Consider the following 18,538-nt stretch of genomic DNA (forward strand, 5'->3'; position numbering starts at 1 on the left):
TATTAGGAAAGGTGACCAAAAGCTTGGTCAAAGAGGTAGGTTTAAAAGAGCATCTTAAAGGAGGAGAGAGAGGTGGAGTACGGGGGATCCCAGGGCTTAGGGCTGAAACAACGAAGACACGGCTGCAAGTGATGGAGCAACGAAAATTGGGGGGGTTTTAAGATGCCAGAATCAGAGAAGCACAGACATTGAGTGATGCTCACAAACCATGAAAGATTAAAAATAGCAAATTGTTACCTTGAGAAACTCAAAGCTCTTCACAAATTACATAGTTATGGATACTGTAAATCTGTTGAAATACTGCAAATATATTTGGTGAAATATGTGGCGAAAATTGGCTCTTATAACTGTCAACATGTAGCTTGTTTTAAAGTTTGTGCAAATTCTTAAAGCTTTACAAATTCTCAGCTGTCTGACACGATATCTATTGACCGAAACCCATTTTGCATGGACAGTTTTATTTTCTAACGTGAACAATTGGCACAATAAGATGAAAGGAAGCAAGAAAAAAGACTTCCTTCTGCAACCTGCTGACTGTTGAAACCGTAGATGTTCTTGGCACAAATAGAGGATATTGGACGCATCATATCTCTTTCCTAGAGCATTCCAGAGCAATTCCTACGCTATTCCCACAGCCTTATTCTTCCAACATTGACAAGTAGAAGTTAAAGAGTAAAAGCAGAAAGAGCTGGAAAAACTCAGCAGGTCTGGCAGCATCTGTGGAGAGAGGAACATGGAGTTTCAGCTGAGTTTTTGAAGGGGCATCTGTACCCTATACCCTATTCCAATTTCACATCCATCCCCTATAATTAAATGCAAAATTGCCTGCCACTTTATTCAAGCAGGTAAAATAGTACGCAGGACATGATTTCGAGACTAGGAAGAAGGGAGGATAACCCTCAGGAACAGGTTACGAATGAAACACGGATCAATCGGACGCTCCTTAAATTCCAAAATACCAACAAAATGCTGCAGGCGCTGCAATTCCGAACTGAAAAAGCCAGCAAGTGCTGGAAAACCTCAGCAGGCCTGGCGGCACCAGCGGAGAGACAAACGGCGGCCGGGATGTTCTGATCCCCGCCAGCAGCGGGCATCATTGCAGGCAGTACGGGAAAATCGTGGCGAGCGGCCAAAAGTCAATTTCCGCGGCTCTCCAAATTTTTCCGAGGCACCCGAGACGATGCCCACCCCACCACTGGCAGGGCTGGAAAATCCCACCCGGAGTTTCTAGGGTGCAGCTGGCATAGCCAGAGAGCTCATTTTAAAAAAACATTAATTTATCTTTTCTTACAGGACATTCCAATGCAAACCAAATTTGATGAGCATATTTTGAAGCTAATACTGAAATAGCATTTTTCACAAAGGAGTGCAGCCAAGAACTTTGTCAAGTCTTCTGGCTCCTATTTTAATTTGGAAACGCAGAAATGGTTTCTGTCAACTGTCCCACACTTATAATGTCCCGTCGTATGATAAGTGAACTTTGTTTGAGCTTGAGAAAACAAGCCAGGCTTGTATTTCTATAGCGCCTTTCACTACCTCACAGGAAGTCCCAAAGCACTTTACAGCCGGTGAAGTACTTTCCAAATGTAGACATTGTTGTAATGTGGGAAACACGACAGCTAATTTTCACACAGGAAACCTCCCCCAAGAATAGCACTGTGGTCGTGACCTGCTGTTGGCTGAAGGATACATATTGGTCAGGACACGGGGGTAATTCCCTCAGCTCTTCTTCGAAATCAGGTCGTGGGATTTTTTAAATTTTTTATCTTCACGTGAGAGGGTAGGCGGGACCTCGGTTTAATGTTCCATCTGACCGATGACACCCCCAACAGCGCTCCCTCAGCACTGCGATGGGAGTGTCAGCCTAGATTTTGCGCTCAAGTCTTTGGAGTGGGACATGGACCCAGGGCGTTTTGAAACAGAGGTAAGATTGCTACCGACCCTGCCACTCAAAGGGCCGTTCCCAGTTTCCGGCTCAAAACATGGTGGAGGTGAAATTGATGGATGAATAAGACGCTCTAAATTAGCTTTGCACATTTTACAAGAGTAAACAGCGTTAACAGAATAAAATCAGCCAGGTACCACCGCCAACCCTATCTTGCGACATTTCAGCTTGAATATGACAAAGGATCACCTACTAGCTAGCAATAAGAAATACTAGTGTTTGCCACTCTCGCTCAACCAAGTTATATTTTGGTGAAAAGCCAACAGATTGGCCAGTGTCAATTTCCAGATCCTGACCCTGACCCTTGGATTTGACTCAGGGTGGCTGGGGTGCTGTTGTTTTCCGAGTTACTCTTCAAGGAGACAGCCAATGTGATGTGGCGCCTTATTATATCCAGAACCTTTCTTTTGTAACCCTTGAACGCAAAGAAGTAGATGAGTGGATCAATGCAGCAGTTGAGGTTCATGAAGCAGACAGAGACTTGCAGGCTGACCTTGAATACCTGTTGTTGCCAGCAGCTCTGTTGGGAGATGAGCTTTCGGACCATGTACTGTATGATGGTGATGTGGTACGGAGTGAAACATATCAGAAATGCCAGCAGAACAAGCAGAATCACAGTGATCGCCTTTTTGTTCCTGCCTAGCTTTTCAGTTAACGGGTTTACCTTTGCTGTCTTGCAGAGTTTCACGTTGACTCGTGAGTAGCAGAAGAGTATGACTGTGACCGGGAGGCAATATCCCAAAAAGCAGGCACAGAGAAGCAGCCTGGGCAAGTTTGTATTTGTCTCAAAGTTTGGGTACTCCATGCAAGTCACCAAGCCATTATTGTTCTTGGTCATTGTCACAAATAGCAAGGGCGCTGTCTGAAGGAAGACAAAGATCCACACTGCAACGCAGATATATCTAACGTTTTGTACTTTCCGAAACTTGGCAAATCGAAGAGGGTGTACCACTGCAATGTAACGGTCAACACTCAAACAGGTCATGAACTGAATGCTGACATAGGTATTTATGTAGAAAATGACAGCCGAAATTCTACACAGTCCTTCTTTGAACGGCCAGTCAAATCCTCGGATGGTGTAGATTATTCTAGCTGGTAGAGCAAGAGTGAAGAGGGCGTCTGAGACAGCCAGGTGGATTAAATACAGCGTGGTCGAATTGATTTTTTGATGTTTTTGGAATGTTATGTGCAGGGCTAAAACGTTTCCTAATAAACCAACTATGAGAATAATGATGTAAAAGAGAGAAAACATGACTTTTGCTGTCTCATGGTGCATATACACATCACAGGTTACATTTGTAGAATTATTCATGGCTGTATAAGAAGCAACAGACAACATTTAACTCTGTACTTGGAGTAGTTCTTCCTTCTGTTAAAAAAAGAAAATAAACATCAGTGCAATACCTCTTCATTAAGAAGCGAACACAGTTTGAGAAGGTTAATTTTTAGGACATTGGCCATAGCTAGATATATGCAGAGAGATAGAAAGGAACTGAAGACCTTGGAGAGGTCGTAGAGGATTTTTACCGGAATGGTGCCATGGATGAGGGACTTCGGTTCATGTGGAAAGACTGGAGAATCTGGGATTGTTCTTCCTTAGACCAGAGAAGGTTAAGGGATAGGTTTAATAGAGATATTCAAAATTATGGAGGTTTTTGATAGAGTAAATAAGGAAAATTTGTTTCTGCTGGCAGGAGGGTCTAACCCGAGATACACAGACTTAACAAAATTGGCAAAAGAGCCAGAGGGGGAGATCAGAAGAATTTATTTACTCATCCAGTTGTTGTGATCTGGAATGCGCTGCCCGAAAGGGCGGTGGAAGTAGATTCAATAGTAACTTTTGAAATGGGAATTGGATAACTACTTGAAGGGGAAATCATTCCAAGGACTACAGGGAAAGGGCAAGGGGCAATGGGACAGGTTGAATAGCTCTTTCATAGAGTCGGCACAGGTGCAATGGGCCAAATGCCTCCTTCATGATTATATTTCAAGTCATCTGCAAAAATTGGTCCAAGTTTCCCTAAAGATATTTAGTCTTCTTACCACCAGCCCACAGAGCTATATGTCATCAGGAAACATCATTTTCGTGCCACAGACCCTACTGCGTAATGCAACAATTATAAATAGCAGAGAGACAGGCCCCTGTGGAAACTTTCTCCTGGGTAGAGCATTTTCAATTTTCTCTCACCCTATGCCTTCTTCCTTCCAAACTATCTCAGCAATTTGTCAACTATTTCGTGAGCCCCTAATTACTAAACCTAGTGACTAAATGTACTGACCGATCCTGCTTGCTAAATCTGCTTACTCATGCTTCAGAGTCTTCGTACAGGAATCCAGAATGTACCATTGTTACAGCTTCTACACTCTACACGACATTTCTGTTTGATTGAGTGATTAAAATAAAAATGATTCAGAAGGTACATTTGTGATCCAAATCTGGGATTTGGTTCTATCCCAGACCACTCATTGTTCATTCTCAAACTGCAGCATTCTCTGAAAACATGAAGTGTTCCCTTATTAAATTGCTTTAAAGCAGCACTGTTTGGAAGTCTATCTCATCAGTTAACACTTTTTAACATCTGTTCAGTATTTTTTGCTAATTTTATTCTTGTCAAATGATTGATTAAATGGACATCAATGATTTAGAAGCTCTCTTGTTAATCTGCAAAATACACAATTCTTAAAAAAATTCTCCTTCCACATCTCTTTCCCTCCCCAGACTAATGTTTTATAAATAACTACTTCTCTGATATTAGCCTTGGCTTAGTGCATCTCACTCTTGCTCCTGAGTCAGAAGGTTGTGGTTCACTCCAGAGACTTGAGCACATAGTTCCAATACAAGTACTGAGGGAGTGCTGCAGTGTCAGAGATGCCATCATTCAGATGAGATGTTAAACCAAGGCCCCCATCTGCCCTCACAGGTAGGTGTGAAAAATCCGATGGCCACTATTTTGAAGAAGAGCAGGGGATTAATCGTCAGTGTGCTGGTCAGTATTTATTCCACAAATAACATTACAAGAAAGACAGAGGCAAGGGTGAGACAGGTGCGAGCTACCTGGAGGGCAAGGTCACACACATTCTGCTGCAGGAGACTCAGAGGAGCACTTCACTGGGGCAAGCTGGAGAAGAGGCTGATGGAAATGCACAACAAAATGCCTGGTGCATTGGTAGATGTGCTGGAAAGCCTGCAGGCAATGCCACAGAGCAGGAGCCCGGCGCCAACTCCAGAGTCCATCCTTCCAAACAAAGAAATGGTGTCCAACTCCATGAACACACTTTATTTATTTGCTCACGGGATGTGAGCATTGCCGACTAGGCCAGCATTTATTGCCCAATCCTAATTGCCCTTGAGAAGATGGTGGTGAGCCACCTTCTTGAATTTGCAGTCTGTATTGTGTAGGCACACTCGCAGTGCTGTTAGTGTGGGAGTATGCGGATGTCTCCTCACTTCCTCTTTCTCCCTGGTCTCCTGCTCCCCAGCTGCTTGCTGTGTTGCTGTCCTCTCAGTTTGGTGAGGGGCTGCAGCATGCAACAGACCACCACAAACCTTGACGGCCATCCTGCCAAACACTGAAGGACTCCTCCAGAGTGCACCAGGCAGTGGAAGCACTCTTTTAGCTCGCCAATATTCTGCTCTCGCACATTTCCAGTGACAGTCTGGTTTCTGTTATGTGTATACAGTGCATGAGCATGTGTTTTGTGTGTGTGTGTGTGTGTGTGGAGTCATCAGCTATGTCATCAGTGGACATTTCTCATCACTCAGTATCTACTCATTGCTTTGCTGTGGTGTCTCAGAAGCAGCTGCACAGCGGACTACCACGAAATAAAAGCATCATGACTGCTGCCAGGTTACCACGCATTGATAAAATTTATTAGCTGCCTACGGTCACACCCTAACTGGGCACTGAGGGAGTGGGATCCTTTTCAATTTACAGCCTGTCTCAGAGTTGACACGCAGCACCCGGTAAGGGAAATGCGGGCAGTAAATGACGCCCTGCACCATGGAGAAACCGGCAAAGCCGTGTGCTGACCCTGTCTGCTTCTTTCTTGCACGAGGGAATGAAATGGTGTGAGCTTTCTTTCAATCCAGAGCACCTTATGCAAAAGGCAAACTGGGAGAGGTTGCAAATCTCTCCAGCTCCAACCTGGAACAAACCGGGCACACGAAGGTTCATGATCACCGTCACTGGCAATGCTGTTCTTGCCCTTCTCTAAGGTTGCAGCTGTGGCTGCAGCAGGTGATAGATTTCAGTGAGGACATCCTGACTGAAGTGCAGGCACCTGACCCACTGTCATTTACTGACTTTCAGGGAGAATCGTTCCCTGAACACTCTAGACAGAGAAAGCCTCCTGCTGAGAACCTTTCTTCACTCCTCTTTCTCCTCCCTCTTCCAGCAGCATTCGCTGCTCTGCAAGGCCTCTGTTAATCCTCCCGGTTATTTCAAGAGGAAGGCCTATTAGTGCGCCCATATCTGGGAGAAACTGATTTGTGCAGAAACATTGAAGTGAAGACCAAGTCTTTCAGCCCCTGCCACACGGGACATTTGTGAGACCACATCTGAAGTACTGTGTACAGTTTTGGTCTCCTTATTTAAGAAAGGATATAAATGTGCTGGAAGCAGTTCAGAGCAGGTTCACTTGACTGATACCTGGGATGGTGGGGTTAGGTTATGAGGAAAGGTTGAACAAGCTGGGCCTATATGAGAGGTGATCTTATTGAAACATATAAGATCCTGAGGATGGATGCTGAAAGGATGTTTCCCCTTGTGGGAGAGACTAGAACTAGGGGACACAGTTTAAAAATAAGGGGTCTCCCATTTAAGACGGCGATGTGGATTTTTTTTTCTCTCAGGGGGGTTGTGAGTCTTTGGAACTCTCTTCCCCAGAGAGCGGTGGAGGCTGGCTCATTGAATATTTTCAAGGCAGAGGTAGATAGTTTCTTGACTAAAAAGGGAGTCAAAGGGTATCAGGGGGAGGTAGGGATGTGGAGTTGAGACCACAATCAGATCAGCCATGATCTTGTTGAATGGTGGAGCAGGCTCAATGGGCCGAATGGCCTACTCCTGCTCCTGATGCATATGTTCGTATGTTCACCCTGTAGAATTTAACAATTTTAAAGAATCCTGGAAAGCACCAAACACTTCCAGAGAAGTAAAAATTGCCAGCTGCAATCAGTCGCCAACTAGTCTGACTGTGGCCAATGATCCTTTTAAGTGGCGCTGGTGGAAGGGTCCTTCCCCTTGCTGAATGTGTGATTCAGAGAGGGCGTCAGCTGGAGCACCCAGCTACAAAGTGGCATCAAATCATCGTTACTCACTGACCTAGAGACTGAGTACTTTCAGCAGATGCTGACTGTGCACGTGCTAATGCCCTCATCAGTATGACATCTTGTGCGTGTCATACTAAAAGCATGCACGTGCCACAGATACCGCTCGTAGTGCCTAAAAGATGAGCACAACAGATCCAAATTTCATGCTGAACCTCTTTCTTTGCCTTCTTCATTTTGAAGCTTTTGCTTTAGAGCCATTTGGTGATAAATAATATATAATCAAATATTGTGTAAAATAACGACAACTTGTGTTTATATAGCACCTTTAATGTAACAAAATACCCCAAGGTGTTCATGGATGTATTGTAAAGCACATTATGGCCTGGATCTTCCAAGGAGCCATGGTTGGATCACTGCCCCAATTCAACTTTCCCCCAATTCAACGCTGGTCTGAATTTCTTGCTGGGTCTTCCGAGCCCGGCTTTTCCAGAAATGTGGAGCGCAGCATTTCTCGGAGAACTCCATTGCAGCGGAGCAGAGTAGGGGAGAATAGAGGACCTTCTCCCTTTTATGGTACTTGCTGCTGTATGGCAAGTTTAAATGTCCAGTCCTGATGTTAGTGAATGGGTGAGTCGATGAATGAATTAAATGGTAGGGTGATTAGGCAGATGAGGTGTATAAAGGAAATTTCATTTTTTTCCTAATATTGCTTTGGGATACAGAAGCAGGCTTGTGGGGGCTGTGTGTGCGTTGTGCGTGTATGACTAATTTAATTAAACTGAAGACAGTCAGACTGCAAGGTTTAAACCATTGTTTTAAACCATTAAAGGGTTAAGGTGTAAAAGCAGGCATTTTGAAATGGAGATGGACGTGCTGAGATGAGATCCCAGTAGAAACAGCATGAATGGAATTTGCATTAGGAGATAAGTGAGGAGTAAAATGTTAGCTGCTTGAATTTCAAAAGGGGCATAACAGGACGGCAGGTGGTGAGGTGGCAGGTGGCTAGAATGGCAAGTGGGTAAGGTGGTTAGACTGCCAGGTGGGTGAGGTGGTAGGTAGGTAGGGTGGTAGGTAGTTGGGGTGGTACATGGGTAGAGTGGCAGGTGGGTAAGCTGGTGGGCAGGTAGGATGGTAGGTGGGTGGGGTGGTTGGTGGGTGAGGTGGTGGGTGGGTAAGGTGGTAGATGGGTAGAGTGGCAGGTGGGCGAGACAGGTGGGTGAAGTGGCAGGTGAGTGATGTGGTAGGTGGGTGAGCGGTTAGGCTGGGTAGTTGGGTGAGGTGGTAGTCAGGTTGGGGTCTAGTCAGATCAGGATGGAGAGATAGCAGGGTGGTGGGATTAGTCAGGTCTGGCCAGGGAGTGGTTGGGTGGTTGGGGGTAGCATGGTCAGGAGGGGTAGCCTGCGCATTGGGGATAGTCAGGTCAGGGGTAGTTGGGGGGTCAGGAGAGTAGTGGGGAGGTCAAGGAAGTGTTGAGGGGGGGTGGTCATTGTGAGTGATTGAGGGATGAGTTGTGGAGTTACCCAGGAGTTAGGCTAGGTTTTAATCTTTCTAATGTTTCCTGGGTATCCATCCAGGTAAGTACCTCATAACTTTCCAAAGTCCCTGACCCTAACTCAGTCGGAGACAATCGTGGAGCATCTCGTAGAGCTTGGGAATTGTTCAATCTTCCTGAGCAATTCCCACAGAGGGCCACACGCCAGTACTTTCACAGGGTCCCAACCTGCATCTTTGGTCATACGTCTGGTCTCTGACAATTCTGGAGACTGGAATATTTGGGTTTATGGCACCAAGCCATATAGGGAGATAATGGGGAAGATGACCAAAAGATTGGTCAAAGACAGTTTTAAGGAGTGTCTTAAAGGTGGAAAGAGAGATAGGGAGTCGGAGAGGTTTAGGGAGGGAAGTCCAGAGCTTTGGGTCTTGGTAGCTTAAGGCACATCCACAAATGGTGGAGCGATTAAAATTAGGGATGTGCAGGAGGCCAGAGATGAATTATCCGTGCCATCTAAACCCAACTTCAGCTCGAGACCATCATTACTCTTGACTCAGAATAGAAAAGTATGAGTCTGCTTCTATACATGTAACCATATAACATCATTAACAGCATAAAACCTTCTAAGGGGTTCCCAGGAGTATTACCAAATGACATTTGACACCAAGCCACATAGGGAGATATGTCGGCAGATGGCCAAAATCTTGGTCAAAGAGGTAGGTTTTAAGGATCGTCTTAAAGGAAGTTAGAGAGGTAGGTAGTCAGAGAGGTTTAGGGAGGGAACTCCAGAGCTTAGGGTCCAGGCAGCTGAAGGCATGGCCGCCAATGGTGGAGCAAATAAAACTGGGAATGTTTAAGAAACCAAAATTGAGGGAGCACAGGGATCTGGGAGGGTTGTGGGACTGGAGGAGACAAAGGAGAGAAGGATAGGGACAAGGCCATGGGGGGGGATTTGAAAACATGGAAGAGAATTTTAAAATCAACACAATTAAACCTCTGGAGCTTATTATTCTGGATGAGATTTCTATTCAACCTCACCTCTCAACAGCGTTTCTGAGTAGATTCAATGTTTGTTTAAAGTGATCTAAAATTAATCCATTTATTGTCTCACATGGAGAATTCCTTGTACCTCAACTCATTTTCCAATTCTAATCTACATTTACCTAATCAGAGACCATGATAATTATTATTTTTCTCTTGCAAAAATAAATACATGCATGAAAATTAGCCAATATAATAATCCACACTTCAGAGAAAGGTATGTGAAGACAATTATTTTTTTCCTTTTCCCCAAAACACGAAAAAAAATAATTAATTCGCAACTTGTGGCATTTCACTTACTTTGCTCATCCACTGACCACGTTCCACCCTTAACCACTTCCACTTCCATCCACCTGTGCCCACTCAACCCATATTCACACCCACCCACTCACTCCCTCACCCTAATAACCGCCAGGTTTTCAACTACCTGTGCCTACAGACTCTTTTCACATTTGCTGAAGGTTCTGTAACTTAGAGTTAACACACGGACTAAATTCCAATCGGAATTTAAAGACTATTTCAGTCTGACAAAGGTAATGGGATAGAATTCCATAGAATTTACAGCACAGAAACAGGCCATTTGGCCCAACTCCTCCATGCTGGTATTCCTACTCAACGCGAGCCTCCTCCCACACCCTCTTCATCTCACCCTATCGGCATATCCTTCTATTCCTTTATCCCACATCTGTTTATCCAGCTTTTCTTCAAATGCATTTACATTATTAACTCAACCACTCCCTGTGGTAGCGAGTTCCACATTCTCACCAAAAGAGGTTTCTCTAGGATTCTGTACTGGATTTATTCGTGACTACCTTAGCTTATATTGATGGCCCCTAGTTTTGGTCTCCCCCCACAAGGAGAAACATCTTCTCCACGTCTACACTATCAAATCCCTTCATAATTTTAAACACCTCTATCAGTTCACCCCTCCACCTTCTCTTTTCTAGAAATGAGCACCTAGCCTGTTTTCATTTCTTTCCTGATATCTTCAACTTCCAAATTCTGGCATCGCCCATGTGGACCTATTTTGCATTTTCTTTTTGTAATTATGGTGACCCAAATGTTGCCTCATACACCGCGCTAATAGAACTGTCTAAATAAAAATTGCAACGAATTTAACATGTTTAGCCCTCGCTTAACCGCATAATTTCTCACCTTCTGTCCAGGTTTCCTCACACGCGCCTTTAAGTCTCTTAACAAAATGACAGCGGAATTCTGCCAGTGTTGAAAAGTGAGAGGTCTGTGGCCCATAGATGAGAGTTTGAATGTGTGAAGTCTGATGCTGTTTTCTTTTAGCATTGTAATCAGTTCTATCTCTGTGTGGTTACACTGGCACAGGCTTGAGTTCCTTACATTGATCATCACAACTAACCTCTGCTTTATCATTCACTGAAGATAAAAATCGTTCTTTGCTCAAAATTTACATATTTCTTGCTGAAAATTTATCTTTCATTAATCTGACCTTATTTGATTAAATACTAACGCTCCACCATTCTCGTTATGATTGATTCAACTTTACAAACTGGAAATTTCTTGTAACGCCTGAAACAGTCACAGAAAGCCAAAATGCGTCTTTCGCCCCCTGTGAATAACTCAATTTTATGACTCTGTCAGAAGTTGTAACTTCAACAATTTGCACTTATATAGCACCTTTAAATTAGAGTAATAGCCCAATGACTCAACCTATATAGTTGACTGATTTTCGCACATGTGCTGTATTGAGAAACTACCTTCCACTGACTGGAATGATCACCTGGGGTTGAATTTTACATACCCCGCTGCGGGCATGCTTCCCACGGGGCAGGGGCATGTAAAATAGGAGGGGGGGGCATGTAAAATAGGGAGGGCACCCATCCCACCACCTTCTCACCCTCATAATACAGGGGTGCAGGTGAGCGTTGAAATCAGCAGCCTGCCCACCATATTTGAATGAACGATTAAGGGTCAACAAGGCTGGTGTTCAAGCCAATTGACCTCGATAATACGCCACCCACGCCATAAAACGTTTGGCGTGGGCAGCAGGGTGGGAGCGGGAAGCCCGATTTTTCACTTCAAATGGTTAAATGGCAAAAGGAAGGGGAGTCGTTCTTTGGGGACTGCCCTTTACCGATCGCGGGGCAGGCCTCCCCCTCTCCACTTTAGGTTGAACCTCCCTTTCCTTCCTACCCGCTCTGTCACCTAAACCCCCCACTGCCCCTCTCTCTCTAAGCTACCCAAACCCTCCCAGCCCAACAGCCCGGACTTACCTGCTCCAGTGATCCAAGACCTTGGGGTCCTTTCTCCTCCAACAGTCCCGGCAGCGGCCGTCAGTGCCTTCCTGGCACTGCTGAGACTGGTGGAGCTGCCAGCCAATCGGTTTGACCAATCATCCCACTTAGCCCTCGTTAGCCAGCCCTGCGGCAGTTTATGGCTATGGGGCAGGTCAGTGTGGAACATGTCAGTTCCACGCCGACATGGTTTCCAGGGGGGTGCGTCTGCCCCCGCCCCATATTATTCAGCTCCTGGCTTTTAATGGGAGAATTTGCTGCAGTTTTGGTCATGAATTCCATTTTATCTAGTTCATGGAAACACTTTTAAAATAGGCTCTGTGAACTGTTTGCTGTGGTATGATGTTTAAATAAACTGTTTAGACAGTTTGCTGTAGTGTGATGTTTAAGTAGACACTGTAGATTGTTTGCTGTAGTGTGATGTTTAAATAGACACTGTAGATTGTTTGTTGTAGTGTGGTGTTTAAATAGACACTGTAGATTGTTTGCTGTAGTGTGATGTTTAAATAGACACTGTAGATTGTTTACTCTATGTAATATTTAGACACTGTTTGCTGAGTAAATAGACTTTGCTGTAAAGTAGACTGATTGGCATGTGTCCTGCGTAGATCTCATCCTGCCTCCAATCATTGGCAGACACAGCGGTGTCAATGGAAACTCTGAAAATAATACGAAGCAAGAGTTCTGGAAAAGCTGATATCACTTCAATCAGTGTGACACCCAGTCAGTGATTTTGTGATGAGGTAGCTATATAAATAGTTGTTACATGCATTACATATGCAGCCAAAAAAATCTTTTTGCACCAGCAAAACCCCACCAAATCCTCTTGCAAAGTGAAGTAAAAGGAAAGACTTGCACTTATACAGAGATCTAGGAAAAGACTTGTGTGTGACATGAACATAGATCAACTGGGCTGACTGATAATGTTTCTGTGTTGCAGATTTCATGTAATCATCTACATAGCGCCTTTCACAACCTCAGAATCACTCGAGGCACTTTACATCCAATAAAGCGTTTCTTTGAAATGCAGTGGCTAATGTAGGAAGTATGGTGGCCACTTTGTGCACAGCAAGATCCCACAGACAACACTGAGATAAATGACCAAATAATCTACTTATCTTCCCGATGTGGGTTGAGACTTTGCACAGTAAAAGTGCAAGAGCAAGATGAGAAGTGCAACCCAAAGAACGCCTTTGCATTGAGCACAAAATTCCTGTTGGAGGCAGCCCTGATTCCTTTCCTGTATCTGTAGAGCCCGGAGATGCTCTGCAACAGCATTATTGTTGTGCTACTCTCTCACCACAGCCTCACACGTGATAATCACGTCATCTATCTGAGAATGATGAAAGGCTGAGGTGTGGCCGTTGTTATTTCAATCAGAGGCAGCACCGGCCCCCCAAGTCCAGCACTCAACTAATGAAGCTCAACTTAGAGAACAGCTGGATGCACAGAGTAGTAATGGTGATCTGCCCAAGGGCAGGTTATCTGCTCATTTCTCTGCGCCTCGCAGTCTTGCACTTTCCTCTTTGCGTGCCCATGGAAGCTTCACATTTTCAACCTTATTGAGCTATGATCATTAAGGCGAGGGAAAAGTATGTTTCCGTTGCCTTCCCTGTGTGTGCTCGAAGGAAATGCAAATCATCCTTCTGATGGATCTTCTGCCTGTGAGCAGTCATTGTCTCTCAAAGTTCTAGCTTTTCCACCATCACCACTGGAAATTTGCCAGTTCTGCCATTGGCCATGGCTCAGAGCCCTGGGAGCCTTACCTGGACATAGAAGGATTGTGGAAAATACAGATGTAATGAGGTTAATGGAGGGTGAAGGATGAACTGCTCCTTGATGTAACCAATTCAGTCAGTTTCCTATGTCCCACCACTCCACAAGTTTGCCATTTTTTTGATATGATAGTGTTAAAGCATAAATAAATAACTTGTAAGCTGAGATAATGTGATGTTGTTTATGCCTGAAGTTTCAAATAATTATCATTTTTTTTACAAATTAATAATTCATGGGATTTCAGCATCACTGGCAAGACTAGAGTTTATTAATTGTCCCTAACTGCCCCTTGAGAAGGTGGCGGTGAGCTGCCTTCTTGAACCGCTGCAGTCCATGTGGTGTAGATATATCTAGTTGCATAGTTGCATCACCCACCATCCCTGGGCATGTCTCAGTTTTCACGGAGTGATAGTTGTTGTCTCCTCAGGGGAGGCAGCAAAGTGATGCCATGCACACATGTACCTGTCACTCTTAATCATCACCCTGTAATCGTGTGTGAGGACTTGACATTCCTTAGCCTTAGGAAAGTCTTTATCCCTAGCGCACCCTTTGGTGTTGTCTGTCTTTACTATCCACTGTGATGTTTGGTGCCTGGTGGGAATGTCGCACAGTATTCTGTGTTGTATCAACAGGTGTTAAGTGTCTACAGACCTTCCTGGGGCTGTCCTTCGATCAGATCCTATGAGAAATATAAACACCTGAATTTCATTTTCAAAATGTCAAGTATTTTCCCCACTGACAATCCCTGTGGTAGCGTGTGCCATATTGAACTCCCGTGATGTGCTTGGTAGAATATTCACCAGCCACATCTTCCCAGGCTTTTTCTATTCTCCTGGAGAAAGAACAAATTTTTAAAAATGCAGCACCAAGGCCAGAAGACCAATTAGAGGAACAATGCTTTGCAGAGCAACCGCTCTTCAGTCTTCGATACTGTAGCTAATCGTCATCATCTTTAAAACCAGCAGCTGTTAGCATTGTGATCATGCCCAATTTCAAGCCGTATCACAGAGAATTCCCCCTTCGAATACTAAGAAGCTGGAACTCAATCTCCAGTTGGCGACCAAAGAGATTTTCCTTTCCTTGGATCGGCTGAATATTTTTAGAACTTACACTGATACCTCAATGGGCTTTACTTGTGTCAGACTAATCAGCCAAAATAAAATGGAAGTGCAAACATTCTAATGTTTTGAGCAATAAAATGTAATTGAATAGAATTGAGGGCATAATCTCAGGGGCTGTTCTCCTTAAAGCAGAGAAGGTTAAGGGGAAATTTGACAGAGGTGTTTAAAATATTGACTGATTTTGATGGAGCAACTGTTTCCAGAGAGTTGGTAACCGGAGGACACAGCTTTAATGTAATTGACCAAAGAACCAGAGTTGTCTTGAGGAACATTTTCTTACACAGCGAGTTGTTGTGATCTGGCATGCGCTGTCTGAAAGAGTGGTAGAAGCAGATTCAATGGGGAATTGGATACATACTTGAAAGGAAAAAGAATTAAAGAGTTAAAGGGAAAGAGCAGGGGAGTGGGGCTAATTGGATAGATCTACCAAAGGCACAATGGGCTGAATGGCCTCCTTCTGGACTGCATCATTCTCTGATTCGAATTGGATTCCTGGAGTTTTTCCCTTCCCTCAGAGCTGCAGAAACCTCTTTTACTCTCTCAGCTGAGACCAGTTAACCCAACACGCACCAGGACGCAAACTTCACATCTTCCTCATCTGTTTATTGCCCAGCTGACTAGCTGAAGACTGGCTTCTTCCATTTAGATAGCATGGATTCTTTATTCTTCCAGCTCTGGCTGACCAGCACCTTCAACAACACAGCCTCAGAAAGTAGTGTCAAGTTGGTGAACAGATTAAAACTCCAAATGCTGTGAACAGGGAAAGAATGGGTAACAAGGGCTCTGGAAGGTGTTAGTTTTTTAAAAAATTTATTCACAAGGTGTGGGTGTCACTGGCATGGGCCCATCCCTAGTTGCCCTTGAGAAGGTAGTGGTGAGCTGCCTTCTTGAACCACTGCAGTCCATGTGGTGTAGGTACACCCACAGTGCTAGCAGAGAGGGAGTTCCAGGATTTTGACTCGGTGACAGTGAAGGAACAGCAATATATTTCCAAGTCAGGACATGTGTGGCTTGGAGGGGAACTTGCAGATTGTTGTGTCCCCATGTGTCTGCTGCCCTAGTTCTTCCAGGCCGTAGAGGCTGTGGGTTTGGAAGGTGCTGTCGAAGGAGCCATGGTGAATTGCTGCAGTGCATCATCTGGATGGTGCACACTGCTGCCACTGTGCATCGGTGGTGGAGGGAATGAATGTTGAAGGGGTGCAAATCAACAGGCTGCTTTGTCCTGGATGGTGTGGAGCTTCTTGCTTGTTGTTGGAGCTGCACTCATCCGGTAAGGTTACTAACTCTGATTGGCAGCTTTTCAAGAGGTGTCATCGCACAACCTCCTAACTCTTGCTGTCACACCCCCGCATTCACACTATTGGTCATCTGGTAGGTCCCATCCTCATAACCTGAGCTACCAACTGAAAAACAGACTTTTTGTTCTCAATTGCATGACTGTTGACTCAGTGAAATAGTCTTATTTACTCATCTCAAAGATTTTCATAACTGCAAAAAGGAAGTGTTTGGAAATAAAAAAAGCACCATTTTTCTCCCACATTTGCCTACAGCAGTGTCCAGGAGATTAATCTTTAATTCCTGGAGGCACCAGGGCAACCCTACATGGTTGGCAACCCTTGCTAGTCGTGGCCCTTAAACTAATCCATCTTTCATTCGTTTTTCATAGTGATCTCACCCAATTTCAAACTGGATCATAGAAAATTCCCACTTCCAATATTAAGAAGCTGGGACTCAATCTTCAGTTGGTGATCTCTTCCTCAAAATGACTGAAGAGCTTGTATCATGAACCCTTTTTGTCATTTAATCTCTCCTGCCCGCCACCCTATCACAGACCATCCCTTTTGTTCTTCCTTCCCCCCTCCCCCCTTCCATGGGATATAACCTATCACCTTTCTATCCCTCACCAGTTTTGGTGTAGGTCATCGACGTGAAACGTTAACTCTGTTTCTCTCTCCATCGATGCTGCCTGACTTGCTGCATGTTCCAGCACTTTCTGTTTTTATTTCAGATTTCCAGCATCCGCGGTATCTTGCTTTCGAAGCTCAAAGGTCTTGTGTTGGACTAATCAGGTGAAAAAAAAAAAATCATTTTAATGTTTCGAGCAATACATCAATGTGAATAGAATTGAAAAGCAGAGAAGTTATGTTAAACTTGCGTAGAGCCTTGGTTGGACAGCACTTTGAGTGTTACACACAGTTCCAGCGTTCATATTAAATGAAAGATACGAAGACACTGAAGAGAGTGCAAAAAAAGATTTACAAGAATGATACCGGAACTGAGGAATTGCATCTATCAGAAAAGACAGAAGAGGCTGGGGCCCTTTTCTCTAGAAAAGAGAAGATTGAGGGGTGACCTGATAGAGGTGTTAAAAATTATGAAGGTGTTCAATAGGGTATATGCAACACCTATTTATACAGTTGCTACACACAGCAGCTAAAGCAATCCTTCTCTTTCTAATAGTTGAAGAGAGTAAATCTTCAGGTATTCAGGCACAAGTGATCTTACTGCCTACAATTATATAGTATTTACAGCTCATATAAACGGTTCATTCACCCACCTGGTCCGTGTCAGTGTTTATGCTCCACATGAGCCTCCTCCCACCCCTAATTCATCTCACCCCATCAGCATATCCCTCTATTCCTTGCTTCCTCATGTGTTTATCCAGATTCCCCTGAAATGCACCTATGCTATTTCACAGGATCACGGAATCACAGAATTCTTACAGCACAGGAGAAGGCCATTTGGCCCATCGTGTCTGCACTGGCTCTCGGGGTGAGCATTTCACCTAGTGCCATTCTCCTGCCTTCTCCCCGTAACCCTGCACATTGTTTCTTTTCAAATAATCATCTAATTCCCCCTTGAATGCCTCAATTGAACCTGCCTCCACCACACTCTCAGGCAGTGCATTCCAGTGGTAGTGGGCTCCACATTCTCACCACTCTCTGAGTAAAGAAGTTCCTCCTGAATTCCCAGTTGGATTTATTAGTGACCATCTTATATTTATGATCCCTGGTTTTAGCTTCCCCCCCAGAGGTAGAAACATAGTCTCCATGTTTACCTTATCAAACACCTTCATAATTTTCAAGTTCTCTATTAGGTCACCCCTCAGCCACCTTCTCTTCCACACTGGCCTCAATGTGCCAGCTCAGGAACCACGCAGTGGTTAAAAATTAAATGATCTGAGTCAATGTTCATTATGTAAAGGAACCCTGTGGAGTGACAGGCTGCCTCTCTCTTGGCGCTGCCTGATTGACAGCCTAATCCCTTCTTATTACCAACTGTAAATGAAGTGTTGCTAAGAGTTACACATGACTGCACCTTCGAGCTATGCATTGAGAGACAGTGAGAGGAGAGAGCAGAGAAAGAGAGAGGGGGGGGGATGGGATGGAGAGAGGAGAGAGAGAAAGAGAGGGAGAGAGAGATTAGATAGGGAGGGAGATGAGACAGAGAGTGGAGCGAGGAGAGAGATTAGACAGAGGGTGATAAAACAGAGAGGAGAGAAGGGGAGAGAGAGATTAGATAGAGAGAGGGAGATGAGACAGGAGGAGAGGGAGATTAGATAGAGTGAAATAAGACAAAGAGAGGAGAGAGGGGAAAGAGATATTAGATAGAGAGAGGGAGATGAGA

The 18,538-nt window shown here is 44.5% G+C and overlaps 1 protein-coding gene across 1 annotated transcript; it reads right to left on the reverse strand.

Annotated features, from left to right (window-relative positions):
- Positions 1–1,331: 1,331 nt before the first annotated feature.
- Positions 1,332–3,284, reverse strand: LOC144683035 (G-protein coupled receptor 183-like). The gene has a single exon (XM_078546035.1). The coding sequence runs from the start codon at positions 3,282–3,284 to the stop codon at positions 2,223–2,225; it is 1,062 nt and encodes a 353-aa protein (XP_078402161.1). The 3' UTR covers positions 1,332–2,222.
- Positions 3,285–18,538: the final 15,254 nt, after the last annotated feature.

The sequence above is a fragment of the Cetorhinus maximus genome, chromosome 7, assembly GCF_964194155.1.
Source record: "Cetorhinus maximus chromosome 7, sCetMax3.hap1.1, whole genome shotgun sequence".
NCBI classification, from domain to species: Eukaryota; Metazoa; Chordata; class Chondrichthyes; order Lamniformes; family Cetorhinidae; genus Cetorhinus; species Cetorhinus maximus.